This window comes from Quercus lobata, chromosome 4, assembly GCF_001633185.2.
Source record: "Quercus lobata isolate SW786 chromosome 4, ValleyOak3.0 Primary Assembly, whole genome shotgun sequence".
Classification (NCBI taxonomy): Eukaryota; Viridiplantae; Streptophyta; class Magnoliopsida; order Fagales; family Fagaceae; genus Quercus; species Quercus lobata.
Window position 1 is genome coordinate 26,765,436 of NC_044907.1, and position 20,930 is coordinate 26,786,365.

The 20,930-nt window shown below is 33.8% G+C and overlaps 1 protein-coding gene and 1 pseudogene across 1 annotated transcript; one reads left to right on the forward strand and one right to left on the reverse strand.

Annotated features, from left to right (window-relative positions):
* Positions 1-2,253: 2,253 nt before the first annotated feature.
* LOC115984918 lies at positions 2,254-2,754 on the reverse strand. Its single transcript, XM_031107902.1, has one exon. The coding sequence runs from the start codon at positions 2,752-2,754 to the stop codon at positions 2,254-2,256; it is 501 nt and encodes a 166-aa protein (XP_030963762.1).
* Positions 2,755-6,127: 3,373 nt separating this feature from the next.
* LOC115987900 lies at positions 6,128-8,994 on the forward strand (annotated as a pseudogene).
* The last annotated feature ends 11,936 nt before the right edge of the window (positions 8,995-20,930 follow it).

Consider the following 20,930-nt stretch of genomic DNA (forward strand, 5'->3'; position numbering starts at 1 on the left):
ATTTTAAAAAGGGATTAATTAATTAAAAAATTTAATTAATAATATTACATCTCAATACAGTATTTAAATACTTTTTTTTTTCTAGATATACAAAATTACTAATTAAGTTTTTCTATTTAAATATTACTAACTCGTTATTTTCTGAGTAATATTGTTAAATCAAATAATTTAAAATAGCATTTTATCCATTATAATTTCTTTTGAAAAGTTATTTATGCCAAAAAAATTATTGGGATGAAGCCTTTTTCTATTGATAACGGACTATTTTGGGACTTTTTTCTTTTTATTGGGATATTGGTCTTTTCAGTGGAAGCCTTTGGCCTAGGCTTAGAGGCCGCCCTAATGAGAAAGTATCTCTTTTAGAAGTATTACAAGTTTATGGCTTGTTTGTTACCATTATTTAAGCAACAGTTTTCAGTATTTAAATAATATTACACATATTTTCACACAATTTTTTACCTACATGTATTTTCAAAAAATACAAATAACATTACTAAAATAACATTACCAAACGGGCCCTTAGTGTTCAAAAAGATCATCATTACTTCTAAAATTGGCTCAATCAACCTAGGTGCTGTTTTCAGAGATACTGTTAAAGCCAAGTTGGGAGCGGTGGTTCACAACTATCAAGGACAGATCTTAGCTTCCTTATCCAAGAAAGTCAGGTTACCACCCTCCATAGATGTTGTCGAAGCTTTGGCTGCAACTAAACTATCCTCTTTGCTCATGACTATAGTTTTACTTCTATTATCCTTGAGGGGGGATCCTGAAGTTGTTATGAAGGCTCTAAGAAGTGAAGATGAGTCTTTTGCTACCTTTGGTCATTTACTTTCTTCCATTAAACCTACTAAAGATTCCTTCCATGTTATCTCTTTTTTCTCATAGTTGTAGAACATGCAATGCTATGGCACATAATCTAGCTAACACATGTGAGACATATTAGTGATTTTTCAGTGTGGATGGAGGATATTCCTTTACACCCTGTAATGTACTTCTTACTTATTAGTTATTATGGCTAATTTTTTAATGAAAGTTTGAGGTATTTCTTCTATTAAAAAAAAAAAACAAAAAAACCTAGGTTTAAAAAGTAGAAGGAAGTCAAGCCCAAAATTCACTCTTCTTGTTAAATAGAAGCTAATGGTATACTTTGAAAAGAAACCTCTCCCCTGTAATGTACTTCTTACTTATTAGTTATTATGGCTAATTTTTTAATGAAAGTTTGAGGTATTTCTTCTATTAAAAAAAAAACAAAAAAACCTAGGTTTAAAAAGTAGAAGGAAGTCAAGCCCAAAATTCACTCTTCTTGTTAAATAGAAGCTAATGGTATACTTTGAAAAGAAACCTCTCTCTCTCTCTCTCTCTCTCTCTCTCTCTCTCTCTCTCTCTCTCTCTCTCTCTCTATATATATATATATATATATATGTGTGTGTGTGTGTGTGTGTGTGTGTGTATCAACAAAATATGTTCTTTACATCCCAAAAGAAGTGCATACTCTTCAATCCAAATTCAAAACAACATAGTTCAATAAAAATATAACATTTATAAAACTCACCAAATAATAAATATAACATAGTTTATGTCTTTCTTATTTTCTTTTTAAGTTTAAAAAATATAGGTTGGACATAAAAGGTATTTGACAAATTTAAAATAAAAATGAATATTTATTTGTTATACGAGTTAAACGAGTTATGGTAAAGGGTCATTTCGAGTTGACACGTATAATTGGCATGTCCAATGTATCAATTTGTGAGAGATCACGCCCTCGGTCAAGGAATTTCAATTGATTACATTTTCCCTTTACATTAAGGTTTTTATAATAGAGTCACCATTTATTTAATTATTATTGGAAAAAAAATCACAATTGAAAAATTCATCATTTTATTGATTTGAGAGTGAATATCCATTGTTCATAGGAAATTACATGGCTTTAGTTCCAAATACATTCTAAGATAAAGTACATGACTTTATTTCCTAGTTATAATCTAGAAATTGAAAATTACATGGATAAGCAATTAATTTACTAATTCTTGATTTAAGCTCGGAGGTTATGTTATAAGATGGGAAGGTGTTAGGCACTATCTTGTCTGGTGAAACAGGTCTTCTAGACTATGGTGGTCAATGCTCATGTCATATCATTCAATTAATAAATATATTATCAATCAATTGCATATTTATTACTTTAATTTAAATTAACATGTTACTTGCTTGATTTTTTTTTTTTTTAATGATCGGGAATGCATAATCTTTTCATTACTAAGAAAACATAAAATTTACATCATGGATGAGGGCTTGCTTAGCAAAGCAAGGATCCTCTTGAACCCATACAATGTCATTAACAATGCTGTAAGCATTTTTTGCTACTAAGTGAGCTGGCATATTTCCTTGCCTCTTGACATGGGAAAACTGAATTTGTGTAAACCCCATACATAACTCTAGGACACCCTGAATAACAAAAGCCACAGCTGAGGGAGGAGATGAAGAACCCGCCAAAACATTTACCAATACCTGTGAATCTCCCTCCAACACCACATTAGTAAAACCACGACTCAGGGCAAAGAGAATTCCTGCTTCAAATGCCTTTGATTTAGCTTCAAGTGGACCAAGAGGAGCTTCCAATTTTCTGCATAAAACCGCTGCAACCTGCCCCAAGTTGTCACGGATTACAATCCCAATACTCGTTGATCTTATATCCTTGAAAGTGGCAACATCAACATTTACTTTGCATAATGCCGGTAGAGGTGGAGACCAATTCATCTTCTAGATTGTAGTGCTGGAAAGCTCATCACCCTCATTAGTTGCAAGAAACTCAGCCCAGTACTGCATTGCGCCAAACACCAGTTGCTTCCCAGATTTCATCACACCATTAAGATGTCATTCATTTCAACTGTGCCATAACTTTCATGCTACCATAACCAGCGGAGAAACACAATCCAAATTCACATTTTCAGCCAACAGCATCTGCCACAAGATGTCCATAAAAGAGATATCATCCCTTCTATCTAAGCTTAGGACCAACTTAGAATACTTCCACACCTCTTGTGCTTTCGGACAACCCCACAAAATGTGACTAGCAGTTTCGGGCTTCACTTTACACCATTCACATGAATCCTCTGTTAACACCTTCCTTCTCTTTAGATTTACTTTTGTAGGTAATGCTTCTCTACATGCTCTCCATGCAAAATGCCTAACCTTATGGGGAATAGGAAGCCTCCAAAGACTTCTCCAAAACCTTCTCATTAAGCTACAATTCGAAGCACTCCCTCTATTTTCCAAAAATGATATTCTCACAGCCAAATGATAAGCACTTTTGACAGTAAACTTACCATTAGCCGTTTCAGCTCACACCAATTTATCTGAAGGGAAATAGACACTCAAAGGGATACTTTTGATTGCTTCAGCCTCATGTGGCAGAAAAATAGAGTCCACCACTGAAGATTTCCAACACATGGCATTAGTATCTATTAACTCTCCAACCCGTGTATCCTCATGCAAGAACAACCGAGGAGAAATTACCACATGAGAGGAAGAACAAGGCATCCATCTATCTCCCCATAACTTCACATCCCTCCCATTACCCACTTTCCACCTTACTCCTTCCTTCACCAATTCTTGTGCTGCCATGATACTCCTCCATGTATAAGACGGATTATGGCCTAGAGAAGTATGAATAAAGTCACATCTAGGAAAATATTTAGCTTTCAAAACCCGAAATACCAATGAATCTTGGGCTAATTGCAATCTCCACCCTTGTTTGGCAAGTAAAGCCAAGTTAAAACATTTCAAATTCTTAAACCCCATACCACCACAAGCTTTGGGCTCACACATCTTTTCCCAAGACACCCATGGCGTTTTCTTCTCCTCGGATTTTTGGCCCCACCAAAAATTCCTAATCATACTTCTTAAATCATGTGATAAACCCTAATTCCATTTTTTAATCATCACATTTGGATTGAAATTGATATCCCAGATTCAAGAATTTAAGGGAATTATGAAATTAAGATTTATTTATTTATTTATTTATTTATTTTTTATTTTTATTTTGGATATGAACTTAAGATCAAAGCTAGTGTTACACTCGAACATGTGACAAATAACAAGAACATGCAAAGAACACATATGACAACATTCAAGAATATCAAGAACATTTAAGCATATTCAAGGAATTTAAATGATCAACTAGCATGATTTAATCTTAAATCAACATTATAGGAAAATGAAAAACAAACTAGGGAAAAGGATTACACATGCATGCAAGATCCACACAGTGGAGGAGGAGGCTTTTGGGGGCGGTACTAAAGGTGGAGTAGAGAAGAACTAGTAAAGGGAAAGTGAGGCTCACTCAATATCTTGAGTCTTAGGAAGATCAAGATATGACAAGACTAGCTCTACTTCACTATAACTCTAGAGAGTAAGAATAGAAAACATTTCTATGTGCTTTGGAATGTGGGGAAGGGGGGGGTTTATGTAGTAATGGTGGAGAAAATATGAATGAGAGGTCATTCAATGAGGGTTGACAAAGGATGAGAGAAAATCATGAACCTAGACCCAATTTATAGTTTAGGGAAGACTGGTGTATTCATTTCGGAGGTTGATGGTGAGCAAGCAAAATGACTAAAATTTTGAAAAACCTATAATAGCCCTTAAAGCCAACTTCAAAAAATCATATCTTACTAATTTTTAATTGAAATTTTCTTGTTCTTATGCTCAAATTGAACCCCCAAATGTCTCGTTTCTAGCAAAATTAACTTCACTCGCAAATTCAAAATGTTTTGAGAGATATCAATAAAATAGTGAGTAGAGGTCTTTTGTTGTAAAATAGTTTCAACACAATTAACATTAATAGACCCCAAATTAGCTTCTAATTAGCATTAATAGGCCCTAATTACTTCCATTCCAGAATTAATCAGCCCAAATCATGATTTAATTATTTGAATTAAAAAGATAATTACACAAATTACTCATTGAAATTAACATATAACCATCTAATTAATTAAATGTGTGCAACCTTATTATAATTTGTAGTCTTAGCCAATCGAATTATGACATGTCATTAATTTCAAATTGATTATAATTATAACCAAATCAGAATTAATTGTTCATAATTACATATAGTGTCCGTTTAGCATGATTAATTTTGCCAATTTATTTTACTATTTAGCTTATTTTTGTTATTATTTAGGGGTCCCACTGTATTTTTTGATATTATTTATGAGTCTTACTATACTATTTTAACTAACTTTTATCTTTATCTACAATACTTTCAGCAAAAAGTTTTCAATTTCATTAAAATAAGCGATTACCAAACAGACCCATAGTCTTACTTAATTTGTGAGGGCATCTTGGCTATTAAAACTTGATATAACAATAACTTTCAATTCGATGAGCGGGTTGATTCGTTTATAATCCAAACTTGCTACAGCTCAACACTAATCTGTAAAAACCTATATTGTATTTGTTTCATGTTGCCAATATTGACACACACACACACACACACACACACACATATATCTCTCATTTTTTATTATTGTAACTTTTATCTATTTAATTACTAGGAAAACTTCTATTAATGAATGTCCTTATAGCATTTTGTAATTAACTATTTTAAGAAAATTTTAATATCACTTTATACAAAATATAAAAATGCGTAAAAAAAAAAAACAAAAAGTCAATTATTTTTTTATTTTCCAATAAAAAGTTTATAAAATAACAAATCCCACCAATTTTTTTAACAAATCTCCAAAACTAAATTAGTAAAATCAAATCAAACAATCATTAGATTCACACATTGATCAAACCGCGCATTCAACTAAACCCAAACAAAATCACTATTGCTAAAAGTGGGGTCCCTAAGATAAAATTATAAAAACCAAAAAGGAAAGTCCGGAACAGAGAGAGCATCGTTCGTCGTTGCGATCGCAAATTCACAACCAAGAGAAGAGACCATAACCATTTCACGCGCAAAACAACACACTCGAAATTTCTGATACAAAAACTCAGCTCAACTCAGCGCAGCGATGAGAGGCGATATGATACGAGATCCCCGATTTTGAAGCCCGAAATTCGAAAAATCTCGGAGTGGTAGTAGAATAACAGTAATATAGATAGATAGGAAATCGGAACGAAAGAGATGGCTCCGGTATCGGTTTTAGCGAAATACAAGCTGGTGTTTTTGGGGGACCAGTCTGTCGGCAAAACCAGTATCATCACTCGCTTCATGTACGACAAGTTCGACAACACCTATCAGGTCCATTTCGCAAATTTATTTATTTATTATATTTTTTATTTATTATTATTATTATTATTATTATTATTATTATTATTATTATTATTTTGGCGTTTGAATGAATGTAATGAAATTGTGGTTGAATTGAATTTTTAGATTTTTCATGATGTTACAGTTTTGTGTGTTTTGTATGATACTATGATCTAGGTGTTGTTGTGAAGGGCAATGCTAAAAATCAAATTCATTGAGCAAAATTGCATTGGCATTGAGATTTTTACTTGAGTTGTTCAAAATTCAAATTAGAATTTAAATGATGCTAAATACTTAACTAGAAATGAGAATTTTGATGCTTTCTTGTCTAGCGTAATAGAGGGTTCGACTAATTTAATTCATGTGAGAGGAGGGAGCATTGCTTCTAGAGCATCGAATAATTTTCTGCCAAAAATGTGGGATCTATAATTGGGGTCCATTCTTATGTGAGAGGTCGATATAGTACAAAGTGAGGGGGCCATCTCAATAGCTTGAACCATATAATGATGTTGAAATTAATGTAAGATTTGTGATCTTTGGACATTTTGGAGTGAATTTAATAGACATTAGTTTTTCAGAACTTGCTTTAAGAATTGAGAGAAGACACGTCTCTTGCGATCCTAATTTTGCTATGGATGTAGTTTTGCTATTAATTTTTTATTTAAGTAAAAAATAATATCATTCAAGAAAGGATAATAAGTTTCATCATTTGGACTTGTTTATTCTTTGTTATCTTGCATGTGTTATTAATTGATAACCAGGCTACCATTGGTATCGATTTCTTGTCAAAGACTATGTACCTTGAAGATCGAACTGTCCGATTGCAACTTTGGTAAGATTCTTAATTTAAAGGGGTTGTGAGGTATTACTGTTACATTCATTTTTTTCACTGTTGAACATATTTAAATTGCATTTTCAATTTTTTTTTTTAAAATTTTATTCATTTCCACATGTTAAACATCAAATTTTGAAATGTTTGATAGGGATACAGCTGGACAGGAAAGGTTCAGGAGTCTCATTCTGAGCTATATTAGGGATTCCTCTGTAGCAATCATTGTGTATGACATTGCAAGTATGTTATTTGACTCATTTCTTTTTATGCTGTGGAAACTTTTTTGTATTTTGGGGTCTCAATTTTCCATTTGCATATCCTTGTTTTGTTCATGCATCCTAAAAAATGATTGAAGTTAATTGTAGCGACTTGCACAAATGCAACGGTTCATATCAAACTCCTTCTTTTTTCTTTTTTTTTTTTTTTTTCTTGACATGTATTATAGCTCATATCAAACTTTTGAGGCTGCTCATTTAGAAGCTTAGTAGTTTGGCGCCTAATGTTTTTAAATTGATTAGTCGAGTTTTATATGTTTAGTAAATTTCCTAATGATCTTAGGCACATTTTTTCTTTAGGCAGACAGTCCTTCCTAAATACTTCCAAATGGATTGAAGAGGTTCGCACAGAGCGAGGCAGTGATGTTAATTATCATTGTATTTGTTGGCAACAAAACAAATCTAGTGGAGAAAAGGTACTGATTATTGCCTTAGCTGTAGTTTGTTTTGGATAAAGTTGATTCCTTGTGTTATTTTCAGTTGGTCAGACTGTTCCCTGATCAAATGCTGACTATAGAAATAACACTTCAATTCCTCTGCTAGATTTATGGTTACCTCTTACATTATTCATTGTGAACGGTAGCAAAATCAGTTGAGTTAGAAGTGAAGCCAGCTAGAAAGACAAAAATATAAAAGTTTTCCACTGGCAAAAAGTGAGGGGAAAAAATGACGGTTTTATGCTAACTTTGAGCTCTACATTTACTGCAATTATGCTCTAGAATGTTTTGATATGTGTGCATGTTTAATTTTTGCTCCTACATTTTTTATATCCTTGCTTGACCAAATTGAGGTCTACCTTAATTCCTACATTGTTAACTCTTAACTACTATTGGCAAACGACATACATACACAATTTACAAAGTTGGTAATGGAGAATATCTTGTTCATGTACATGGATGCTAAGGAGATCACTTACAGTTCAAAGTTTCCCAATGGATATTTTTTCAATGTTAGTTATTCTTATTGTGGTTAATGTCTGGTGCATTATTTTGTGCTTATGACCTGGGCATCTTGTGAATGGTTGGACAGGCAAGTTTCATTAGAGGAAGGAGAAGCCAAAGCTCGTGACCTGAATGTTATGTTTATAGAAACCAGTGCCAAGGCTGGCTTTAATATTTAGGTAAGCAATTAATTTCCTCCACTTTGGATAGCTACTTTATATAAATGTTAATGGCTTGATGCAAGAAATTAAATACACATTATTTTGGTTTGGTGCACTTCAAACACTGCAGACTTCATTTTTGGAAAGAAACGGGTTTTAGTGAATTATGCTAATGATCTAATCATCAAAGGTTCTGCTATTTTGCTCTTTCAAACTATGAAATTCATTTGTTGGTCTCTTTTCAATAAGGAAAATATTCTAGATAGAGTTCATACATACTCAATGGTTACACCAGCTGTTTCATGCTTTAGCCGAATTTCAGGTCTCCTAAAATATTTCATGTTTGACCAATCATTTATGTTATAATCTAATTAACACAATGACAGCACTGTTTTGGAAGATTGCAGCAGCCTTACCTGGAATGGAAACACTTTCCTTGACCAAGCAAGAAGACATGGTTGATGTCAATCTTAAGTCTAGCAATGCAGCTGCAACGCAGTCCAAACCACAGTCAAGAGGATGTGCATGTTGATACATGCTATGGACCTATTATCCAACTTCTTTGCCCCATCCATAATGTCTTATGAATCATATCATGTGTCTGTAAAGTCCTCATTGTCCTCTTTTTGTAGCTTTGTACCTATTTTTGGTTGCTAAAGGATTTAGGTGCCATTTGGCAAATTTTTTGAGAATACGCATTTTCAGTGAACGAAACTACAAACTCTTATTCTAAAAGTGATTATATGCAATATAATGTTTGGGTCTACCCTTTATTTTGAAAGAATCTTTATGTTATGTTAGGTATGTGTTAAAAAGGTGACTTTTCTGCTCCAATTTACAATTTTGTCACCTGTGAGAATGATCTCCCCTCCCCTTTATTTGGCCACCCCACAAATTGAATTCTTCCCTATATATGTATAAAAGATGAGGGAATTGCACACATCTGAAAATTAGTTAGGACTTGGGACAATAAAAAAAAGACCATTTTTCCCTGTTTACATGATTCGCCTTCTAGTTCTTGAGCATAGCCCTTCCTCGCCCAAAAGTCACAACTGTTAAGTGCATGTGACTATTTCACTTGAGGAGCTTGTAACATTGTTGATTACCCATTCCAAGGCTTAAAGTTTTAGCTATTGTCATCCCTCTAGTTGTACTGATTGTCCTATGCATAGGATGTATGCATTCTCATTCTCATAATGTTTAATGTACAGATTCCAAAGCTATATGAGATACACAGGTGGTGAGGAAGAGAATGTATACATTAGATGCATGAAATGGTTTCTTTTAGTTAAGTTCTATCTTAAAATTGACTATTGGAGAGAATAAGAGACATATGTTGTGCCAAAAAAATTCATGATGAGCTCATAAAATACCTTATGCCCTTCACTAGCATGATAGGAAGTTAAAAAAAAAAAAAAAAAAAAATATTTGTGAGGTTCCTGTAAGGTTATAATAGCTTTTACAATTTTTATCAAAGGCTTTAGGACAGTGGATGCTCATCCCTCTAATGATGACCGGAAGATAAGAGTTAGACATAGACTTCAATAATAAAAGTGCTTGAAATTGTTATAAATAAATTCGTTTAGAGTAGTGATGAGTTCAATTGACTTAAAAGACGTGTCACAAATTTAGAGATCTAAAATTCAATCTATCATTAGGCTTACATGAAAAAAAAAAAAAAAAAAAAAAAAAAAAAAAAAAAAAAAAAAAAAAAAAAAAAAACTTGTTAAACATGGTTTTAAAAATGAAATTGTTCAATAGAATGGAAAAATGAGAGGTTCAAGATTTTTGAAGTCAAATTGTAATAATATCATAATTAATTTGATAAGTATTTGAGATACAAATAAATTAATTAAAATTATAAAATTAGAATAGTTGACTAAAAAAAAATATCTTGAGAAATTTAAACAACTTTTAAACTTTAAGCCATGAGTATTCGGCTCACATGAAAAGTGAAACTAACTGACAAATCTTATATTGGTTATATGGGTTATATGGCATTCACTGGCATCTTATATTGACATCTTCACATCTTATATTGGTGTGACACTAACCACTAACTGACAATTTACATCTTGTAATAATAGAGTTTTTCTCTATTGAGACTAGTGATATATTATATTGGTTATATGGGTTATACAAGTGACACTAACTGACAAATCTTATACTGGTTATATGGGTTATACAAGTGAGGTTATATGGGTTATACAAGTGACACTAACTGACAAATCTTATACTGGTTATATGGGTTATACAAGTGACACTAACTGACAAATCTTATACTGGTTATATGGGTTATACAAGTGAGGTTATATGGGTTATACAAGTGACACTAACTGACAAATCTTATACTGGTTATATGGGTTATACAAGTGAGGTCCACCAGTAGTGATATACAAGTCCTTTCTCTGTATATAAGTCCCATTTCCCTTCCTTTCTCTGTATTTAAGTCCTATCACTTGGTTCCCTCCTTATTTCCCTTCCTTTCTCTGTATTTAAGTCCTATTTGGATCACTTGTAGTTACCCTCCTTATTTCCCTTCCTTTCACCACCAAGAAGAAGTTTGCGCTTCCGAGAAGAAGAACCTGATCCTCTACTCCTCGGTGAGTTTGTATTATTCCGTGTGTTTGTCTTTGTCTTCTCCAACGTTATATTAACCTTGTTTTTATCATCATTAGCCGATGTCGGATTTCACTCACAAACTGTATACTGTTTTTCTTTCTATTTTTAAACATTAAAGTTCTTTGCGGTAATTACCTCTATTTTCTTTGTTGTGTGTGATATTTTGTTAGGTTGTCTCTTTTACATATCAGAGTGTTTAGTGAAATATTATCTAGCAGAGGTTTCCATGCACAATATATAGATTCTCAATTTTGATTAGGAAATTGATACTTACGACTTTGTATTTATCTTCCTGTGCTTGTGAAACAGAATTATGGCGTGTGGTGCATGCAAGAACATGAAAAAGGGATGCAACGATAATTGCCCTTTCAGAGAACATTTTGGACCTCAAGATGCACCGAGGTTTAAGAAACTCAAATGCCAGTACAAACCCAAAGTGATTGTAGAAATGTTGAGTGATCCTAATACTACTAAGGAAGACAAGGAACGGCGTTTACAAGAGTGGTATGCCTGCGTCAATGCTAAAGGCAAAGAAAAGCAAGCAGGGTCGTCCTCTTCAAACAATAAAAAGAAAGAATTGCAAGCTTCAAAATGTCAAGCAGCCTCCACCTCGAAGATGGAAGTCAAGATGGAAGTCATTGCTGAAAAGAAAGGAGTGCAAGCGTCCTCATCGAATGATCTAAGATGCAATGACACTTGCTTCGCAGCATTTTTCTCACCCGAGGAAAAACGTAAAATAGTTGAAATAAAAAATGAACTAGGAATGGAGATAGTGGAAACAGAGAAGCAGATCATGTTAGAGAAGCTGTTCACGAAAGCTGATGAATTACGAGAGGTCGCCCAAATAATGTTAGAACTAAAGAACAAGGGTGATCAGCAGTGACATGGGCTTCTTATTGGGCTTTGTGACTGGGCCACCCGGTTTCGGCCGCCAGTTAAATAGTGTCTGCTTTAATGCTATTTCTGTATGTGAATTTGGTCTGTGATGCGCATTTGTCAAAGCTGTATTCTGTATTTCGGAAGTGACTTTTGTTTATTATTATTTTTTTTAGAAAAATGATATGTCTATAATATTTTTACAATATTTTTATAACAAATTTTAAGTGGTAAGTTGTTACTAGTTGGTTATTATTGGGGCAAAAAAGTAATCTTAGTGTTAGGTTCAAATTTGAACCAATAACAACTAACCATCTATGATTTGCTATAAAAATATTGTAAACATAACAATTTTTTTTTTTTTAATGAGCAAAAATGGGGTCTTTGAGACTTTCACGGAGTTCGTGTTGATTTGTTTTGATGAAAAAAAAAAGTCTACGAGGAGTGCGTTTTGTTGCCTGTTACTCTGAATTTGTAGTGGATTTGGTCTGTTATTATTTTGTGTTTACAATTTTTTTTTTAATTTTTAAAAATATTATTATCTATAATATATAATTTATTTATAAATATTACATTCTCAAAAAAAAAAATATATATATATATATATATTTATAAATATTATATACCCGAGACTTTGACTTTTATAACCTTGCCTCCTATCTTCTCCCCTCTAACTTCATTCCAAGCTTTCTTCATTGGTTCAAACCAATATCCTTTGTATTTAGCTCCTCTTAATCAACTGGTCACCTTCCTCTCCAGGTGAGTTTTTATTTCTTAATTATATTATTCTTTTTGATAATCTATGTTTGCAATCTAACTTGGCTATCTTATTCAATTCTTCCATGTTATATATATATAGACGATTTTCCCATTTGAGCTTGATCAAAACCCAACCAAAATATATTTAAGAGAATCATCAGGGTCTCAAAACATATAGAGGCTTCCATATGTTATTCAAAAAATCCAATTTTTTTTTTCCGACAAATTCACAAGTTTTCCTGCTTTGTGAAAGCAGGCCAATCCTATAAAATTAATGAAGATTAAAGGCTTGGTAAATTTTTTATGTTTGTTTTGTGAAAATCCTTCCCATCATCCTAAGTGTTTGACAAAATGCCTCAGTGAAATTAGAATCAGTAGGCTTGGTAAAAATTTTATGTATGTTTTGTGAAAATCCTCAATTGTTGTTTTAGATGCTACAGTATTGAATTCCTGCATTCTTATCAATTTGGGAGAAAAAGATGCCAATGAATTGCGGTTGTTTCTCCTTATCTCTGTCCAACCCAATCAGAGCTTGATTTGGTTGCACTAATTCCTGCAAGGTTAGGAGAGTCCACCATGACCAGGTCACACATCAAATCTATGATTTTGAATTCAATGTAAATCCAATTACTCAGCTATTTGTATTCTTTTTGGTTAATGCTTGTTTTTTTTTTGTGTTTTTTTTTTTTTTTTTCAATTTAATTGAATTGGAAATTTAGCTATTTGTATTATAAATTTGGATGTCCCATGTACTGTTGATCCAAGATTAAGCCGTCTCAACTCATGGGCATTAATATGTTGTTACTTATGCAGTGAGTCACATCAAATGCAGTTTCTACTTATTATAACGTATGCTTAATTTGGAATGATGTTTCTTTGCGTTTCTGCAGAAAACCTTGTATATCTCAAGCACGCCTTTTAGACTACTATATTTGCCGATCGTGTAGTATTATGTCTTTGATGTGATTCATTGTGTTATATTGCTTTTTTTTTTTTTTTTTGGTTAGATGAAGGTTTAAATTTTCACCTAGGGGTACAAGGAACTATGTAGAATCTAACACTCCATGTGAACACCAATAGTTAAATAATGTAGATTAAGTGTCTTGGATAGTGATAGAGAAATTCTTTTTAATCTAGTATTATTCAAAACCCATGGATTAGGAATACATTGTGAGATGGAAGACATAATTGTCATGAATTATTCACCACTGCTCCTCTGGTTACAGTGGTGAATGATAGGTTTTCATCCTTCTCAATGTCCTATTACACAAGCTCAATGTGACCAACTTCTGAACTTTCTGAAGTCTCAATCAATCACTGATTGAACCAATTCTGCATCTCAAACTTCTTCTGCTTGTGAATCTGCTATGGTGAATTCTGGTGCTCAACTTCAGTCTGGTGCTGCTACTTCTTCCCATGTCATTAACAATTTCACAGGTGATATCATTTCCCCTTCTACTCCTTCTAGCATAGATTCCAAACATTCCATTTTTTCAGCCAGTATTGTTGATAGACAAGCTTTTGCATCTAAAGATTGGATCTTGGACACGGGCAACTGATCATATAGTCCATTCAATCCTTCATCTTACCACCATTACTTTTGTGATCAATACTGTTATTCATTTACCTACTGGGAAAACAACATTAGTAACTCATATAGGCATAATTAAACTCAGTGAAACTCTTATCTTGACTGGTGTACTTTGTGTACCTTCTTTAGTTTCAACTTGATTTCCATTAGTCATCTTACAAAATCTTTATTTATCTGCTTTGTCTTCATTTCTAACCTATGCTTTGTCCAGGACCTTGCTCATTGGAGCATGATTGGTCTAGGTAAAGAACATGGTGGTCTCTACTTCCTGCAGCAAGAATTCAATTCAGATATGTTCAAATCAGTTGTTTCTTCTGTACATACATGTCCCTTTAATGCTTGGCACTATTGCTTAGGTCATCCCTCTAGCAGCTTGCAAATTTAATTCCTGTTTCTAGCAGCCTAAAACTTACCCAAAATTAACTTTTAAATTTCTAAACCTAATAAGTAATCATTTCAAGCTTCATTATTGAGTCGCACACGCGTGCGCGCGCGGACACACACCCAAAAAAAAAAAAAAACCTTCAAATTTATGCACCTAAATCCCAATACCCTCTAAAATTTCTCACTCTCTTTTTCGTTCTTAATCTTTGGAGGGCCAATTCTTCATTCAATTCCACTAACTCAAAACACCATGATAGGTCTCTCTTTCTCTCTCTTACACATGCACACACATTTTTATATTTTATTTATAATGTGTAATTCAAGTAATCAAATTATTAAATTTTGTCTATTGGAAGAGAAATTAGAGATGGATTTCATTTGTTATGATCTATATGTTTTTGGGTTCTTATGCAACCAACATTCTTAATGTACTATTAAGTTGCTCAGAAACTATGTGAAACAAATGCAATATCCCAAAGTTGTGGTTGACAACAACGATGACTCTGATGGACCATCAGGAGCTTCTTATTGTTTTTGTATTTCTAAAAACCTCATAGTCATGAAACTCAGTTTTCTTTATCAATCCCATGTCAGGAACTTTTTCCAAAGATTGCAGCAGCCTTACCTGGAATGAAAACACTTTTTTTGACCAATTAAGAAGACATGGTTGATGTCAATCTTAAGTCTAGCAATGCAGCTGCAACGCAGTTACAACCAGAGCCAGGAGGATGTGCATGTTGATGTTGATACATGTTGTGGACCTAAGCTCCAACTTCTTTGTCCCAGTTTTCCAAAAAAAAAAAAAAACTTCTTGTCCCATCCTAAATGTCTTGTGAATTATATCATGTGTTTGTAAAGTCCTCTATGTCCTCTTTTTGTAGCTTTGCCCCCTTTTTTTGGTTGGTTGCTAAAAAGGACTTTGGTGCCATTTGGCTAATTTTTTTGGGGAAAATACGTATTCTCAGTGAACTAAACTACAAACTCTTACTCTAAAAGGCTTGAGGCTGACCATCCATAATCCACCATTGATAAATACTGGTGGAATAGTTTATTACACATTCATTTAAATCAAACCTTTATCCATTTAATTATGTAAATTCCAAATTCCAGGTGTTTTTCACGTCAAAATGTGGGTGGAATGGCCTTTGAATGACGTTTTCCTATTGGAGTTTGTAATCATGAAGAAATTGACTATATTTTACGAGGTTATGACCAAACCAATGAATTCGAGCCGGCGTGGCAAAATCAGACGGCTGTAAAGTGGCTCCCAAGTGACGAGAGTCCTAAGTGGAAAGCATAAACTAGTGGGGCCCTATGGCCCCATCTTTTAGAAAGGGCGGTGCCCAAAAGCTAGGCGTAAATACGTGGCGAGTGAATGAATGAAGGAAAAGATGGCCACGCTAGCAATTTTATTTTATTTTTTGTGTGGGGATCATAGTTGGTGATGTAATGTTGGTCCCAATTTCAGCACCGCCCTTTGAGCCGTTGTTTCCTTTTGTTTCCTTTAGTTAGTCAATTTACTCCATGTGATTTGTGAAAAAAAAAAATTAAAAAAAAAAGCCCCTAAAAAATGGTAAACAGTTTGACCAAATAACTAAATTGACTAACTAAAGCTAAAGTGCTCCTATATTTTGACAATTACAGAAGGGCTGTCTTTTTCTCTTTTTAACCCTTTTAAGCTATAATGAATAGTATTAATTTCAAAGGGTGATATAGAAAGAGTATTAAAATCTTGTCATTCTTAAAAAAAGAGGAAAAAGATAGAAGTGTAAATCAAAATACTTGGATAACAAATTTTATATAACAGGTTTTTATTAGTTTTAATTTAATTTATCACTAAAATTTACTTTCTTATTTACAAATAACAGCAAATAATACAATTTATCACTACTTAAAATTTGTTGTAAAACTGTTGTTAATATAACATTTTTAAAAAAGAATTTGGTCATTTAAATTTGTACGTGTTTATTTGTTTCATATATTTGGTCCATTACACAGATTTGGTACGTTGCCAGCTGAGTCATGCTTTCTTGGCATGCAGTGGGGAAAAAAAGATTCAAAGTACAAGAATCTGTGTCAACATAAGTTTATGGCTCTCGAAAGGAGAAACACACAAACCTGTACCTGTACATAAACCGTTACAAAGAGTTTCTTATTCTTTTTTCTTTTATAGGTTTATGTTTCTCATTTTAATTAGCTTCAGTCTCACACTCTTTCTCTTCTAAATTTTTTTGGACTATTCTTTCTAATTAATCTTCTAGATTAAGCAATTTAAACTTCACTTATCTTTTAAATACGCTGGCCATTTTTTATTTAAAAAAAATAATAATGATGGAAAACTAAAAACTTGCAGAGAAATTGAGAAATATACAAATCTAAATAAGAAAAAGGCCACTAGAGAAGTTATGAAGAATGCAATTGTCGGCAGGATCCTTTTGGTGCAGAAATTGATGGGAAAGGACATTGCTAGGAGACTGCAAGAAAGTGATAATCAAATCTACATAGCCCAAGAAAATAGATTAATAGGTAAAATTAATTGATAAACAAAATCTACATAGCCCAAGAAAAAAATGCACTTATTAAAATCGTGTCGTTTTTGGTAAAATAGAAAACGGTGGTCACGTTTTCGATTTTACTATAAATTCCAAGGAGTGTCATCAATAAGCCATCAGATAGCTTCTTTCTCTTTTTCCCTCATTGTTGCCATTTGATTTGAAAATACATGGCCCTAGACTTATGAAAATACATGTTTAAAGTGAAAACTGAAAATAGTTATTTGAGTTCTCTAACCAAACAAGCCCTTTAATTCCAAGTAAAAAAGAGAAAGAAAAAAAAAAATTTAAATCTCTTACCAAATCCAAACAAATAAAATTAAAATTTTGCTATTTTTTTTAAAAGAGGTTTTTTTTTTTTTTTTTTTTTTTTTTTTTTTTAATAATATACACCATAACAAATAAAGTTATAGATATGGCATATATTTATATTATTACAAAGCCTCTTCTAAAGTTCTGCCATGTGTTAAGTTTGAACTTTGAAACTTGTGAGAGGAGGAAGCATCAGTCTTCGTGCTCCGAGAATACCTAAAAATTACTCATGTCAAAATTTTAAATTATTTAGATAAATGACATCACAAAATATAATTTGTATCGTATCAATTTTTTCTTGACAACATATATGCCATGTGTAAAGAATTAATAATTATGGGGTTATAGCTAGCTTCCACAAATCTCCCACAATTCACATTCCTTTTTACATAATGCATGCCTAGAAAGTAAATAACAAATACAACGCAATTAGTGGTGTGGGGCCCAAGTGTTTTATGGGCCAGGCCCATCTGCCCGTGTGGAATCCAGAGGTCCAAGCCGAGGAGGGCTACGGCCCAAGCCCGATAAGATAGCGCACAAGATAGACTTGAGATACAGCCGAGGATAGTGCAGACCTCGGCAGAACTAAAATCCCACCTAAAAGAAGGGCAAAAACGGTAGAGGACTGAGCTTGGAAGAGGATCTCAAAATATCCAGGGAAAGTAGTCCACACTGCCATTCAACGCTCTGCGCCTAACAGAGTCGCATTCTTTGGCTTTTACAACCACCCCCAACGACTTTGGGTATAGGTTGATGGGACAAGTATCAGTCCTGGAAAGGTTGACCCTACACGTGGACGAGGGACAATAAACGAAGGCTAGTATAAAAGGAAAAGTAAGTAATCTACAAAGGGGGGCAAAAAAAAAACCAGAGCCTCCCAGCCCACCTCCAGGAGAAAGACTCCGGAGGTGAAGACAACTCAACCATGCGTGAACACCACGAAAAACCCACCGCCTGGTGGCCAGGGCCTAGCCTTTCAAACCCACGCTCTACAAATGATATTGTATGGGCCTTTTTACGTGCGAATCCAACCCTGTTGTGGTTTTGCACGAATCGTGTCCTTACAAGTGGTATCATGGAGCTTTACACTTTTGAAAGAAGTGCCTAAGAGCATTAGCATTGGGGAATGCTAATGCCAAATCTAAAGGAAATTTAGCATTTTTATCCCCAAACCCATCTGCATCAGAGAATGGTATACAGCACTATTGCAAATTTTTTTGCAATACTGCTACAATACAATTCTAAACATAGAATTGTACTGTTCACAGTATTGTAAAAAAATAATGATATTTTATTATGCTTTTCCCCGCGAAATCTTCTCTCTTCCTTCTCTGTTTCTCCGTTTTCTCTCCTCTCTTCAGACCCAAACACCATCGCTGAAGCTTCACCAAGCCTCTCACCCATCTCCATTGCTGAAGCATCACTACCCACACCCACTGTCACCACAACCACAACCACGACCACAGCCATAGCCGCCACAGCCACCACCACCACCCACAACCTCAACCCCAACCACCATCAACCACCATAAACCAAAACCCACTCACCCACCCACCTGTCACCACCGTAAACCCCAAGCAAAAATCAACCCACCACTAGCTGCCACCACCACAAACCATACCCACCATCAACCAAAACCCATTTACCCACCTACCTTCCATCACCGTGAACCCCAACCCAAAATCAATCCGCCACCAACATCGTAACCCATACCCATCCACAACCCCAACCCAAAATCACTCCGATCAACCCACAACCAGCACCCAAAGCGACTCCGATCAACCCACAAACCCAACCACAAAAATCAAATCCCACCAAAATCAATCAAAACCCAACAAAATTAAAACTCACCAAAAAACGATCCACGATCCACGATCCATCGCCCAGCCACACCTAGTACCAGAGAGACCCACAAACTCGAGAGGCAGTCAAGCATAGAGAAAGGGAAATGGAGGGGCAGAGAGAAAGTGACAGAGAGCATGGGAGAGAAAGTGAAAAAAAGATGAAAAAAATGAAGAAGCTTCAGCAATCTGAAAATATATAGCGAGAAAGTGACAGAGAGCATGGGAGAGAGAGTGAAAAAAAGATGAAAAAATGAAGAAGCTTCCAGCAATCTGAAAATATATAGCGAGAAAGAGACAGAGAGCATGGGAGAGAGAGTGAAAAAAAGATGAAAAAAATGAAGAAGCTTCCAGCAATCTGAAAATATATAGCGGTTGGAAATAAATAATAAAAAATGGTTAAAAAATAATATTTTAATAAAAATAGAATTTTGGGAGGTAGAAGAAATGGTAAAATGGTATGGTATAATGATAAAGTAGTGTTTTAGAATGGTAAAATAGGATAGCATTAGCATTTTCCAATGCTAATGCTCTAACAAGTTATTGACTTCTAATTTAAAAAAAAAAAAAAAAAAGTAAACATTTATAGGTTTTTAAATTAAAAGAAAAAAAAAAAACGATAGTGACAAAAAATTAGCGGAAATTGGTGCGTGTGGTGTGGATTAGATATCTTAATTAGTAGCCGTACAAAGACTTGAGGCTAACCATCCATAATCCATTGATAAAAAAAGATAGAATAAAGTTGGTTTGTAGTTTTAAACAACCATTTTCAGTTTTTAAACAGCATTTCACGCATTTCAACGCACTTTTTCACCCACACGTATTTCCACAAATATTTTCAAACAACAATTTTCAGTTTTTAAACACGTATACCAAACGGGCCATTACCAAATTGTCGTCTGAAATGCCTCCAGATGGTTTTCCTACGCAAGATTGATTTTAAAAGTATTATAAACCTTAAAAGATCTCACCAAATATATGATAGGAATGAAGACAACAGACACAGGCACCCATGAGAAAAAACACTAAAGATTTATGTGGTTGAACTTTTAACTTACGTTAACAGGTGATAGCAAAGCATATATATTTTCACTAACAAATATAGAAAACACAAAAAATAGTGCAATGACACTCACAATACCCAAACCCCAATACTCCTAAATTATTCTCACACAAGTATAAAGTTTTCTCTCAAAACAAAAGTTGGGACTCAATAGCTAGTTTGGGGTTGCACGTAATACAAAGAGAAGTTTTTTCTTCTCTGCACAACCCTCCACAAACCCTTCAAAGAGATCTTCACTCTTAGAGCATCCACAGCAATGGAGCTAAAAATTTAGCTTTTTAGCTCCACCAAAAGTTACTTTATCTATTTTACCTACATATATGCTGCAGCAGTGGATCTATTTTAGCTTTTAACATAATAAAATAATATAAACATCACAATAAAATAATATATCCATTACAATAAAATAATATATTCACTACAATAAAATAATATGTCCTATACAATAAACAACAATCACAACCACCT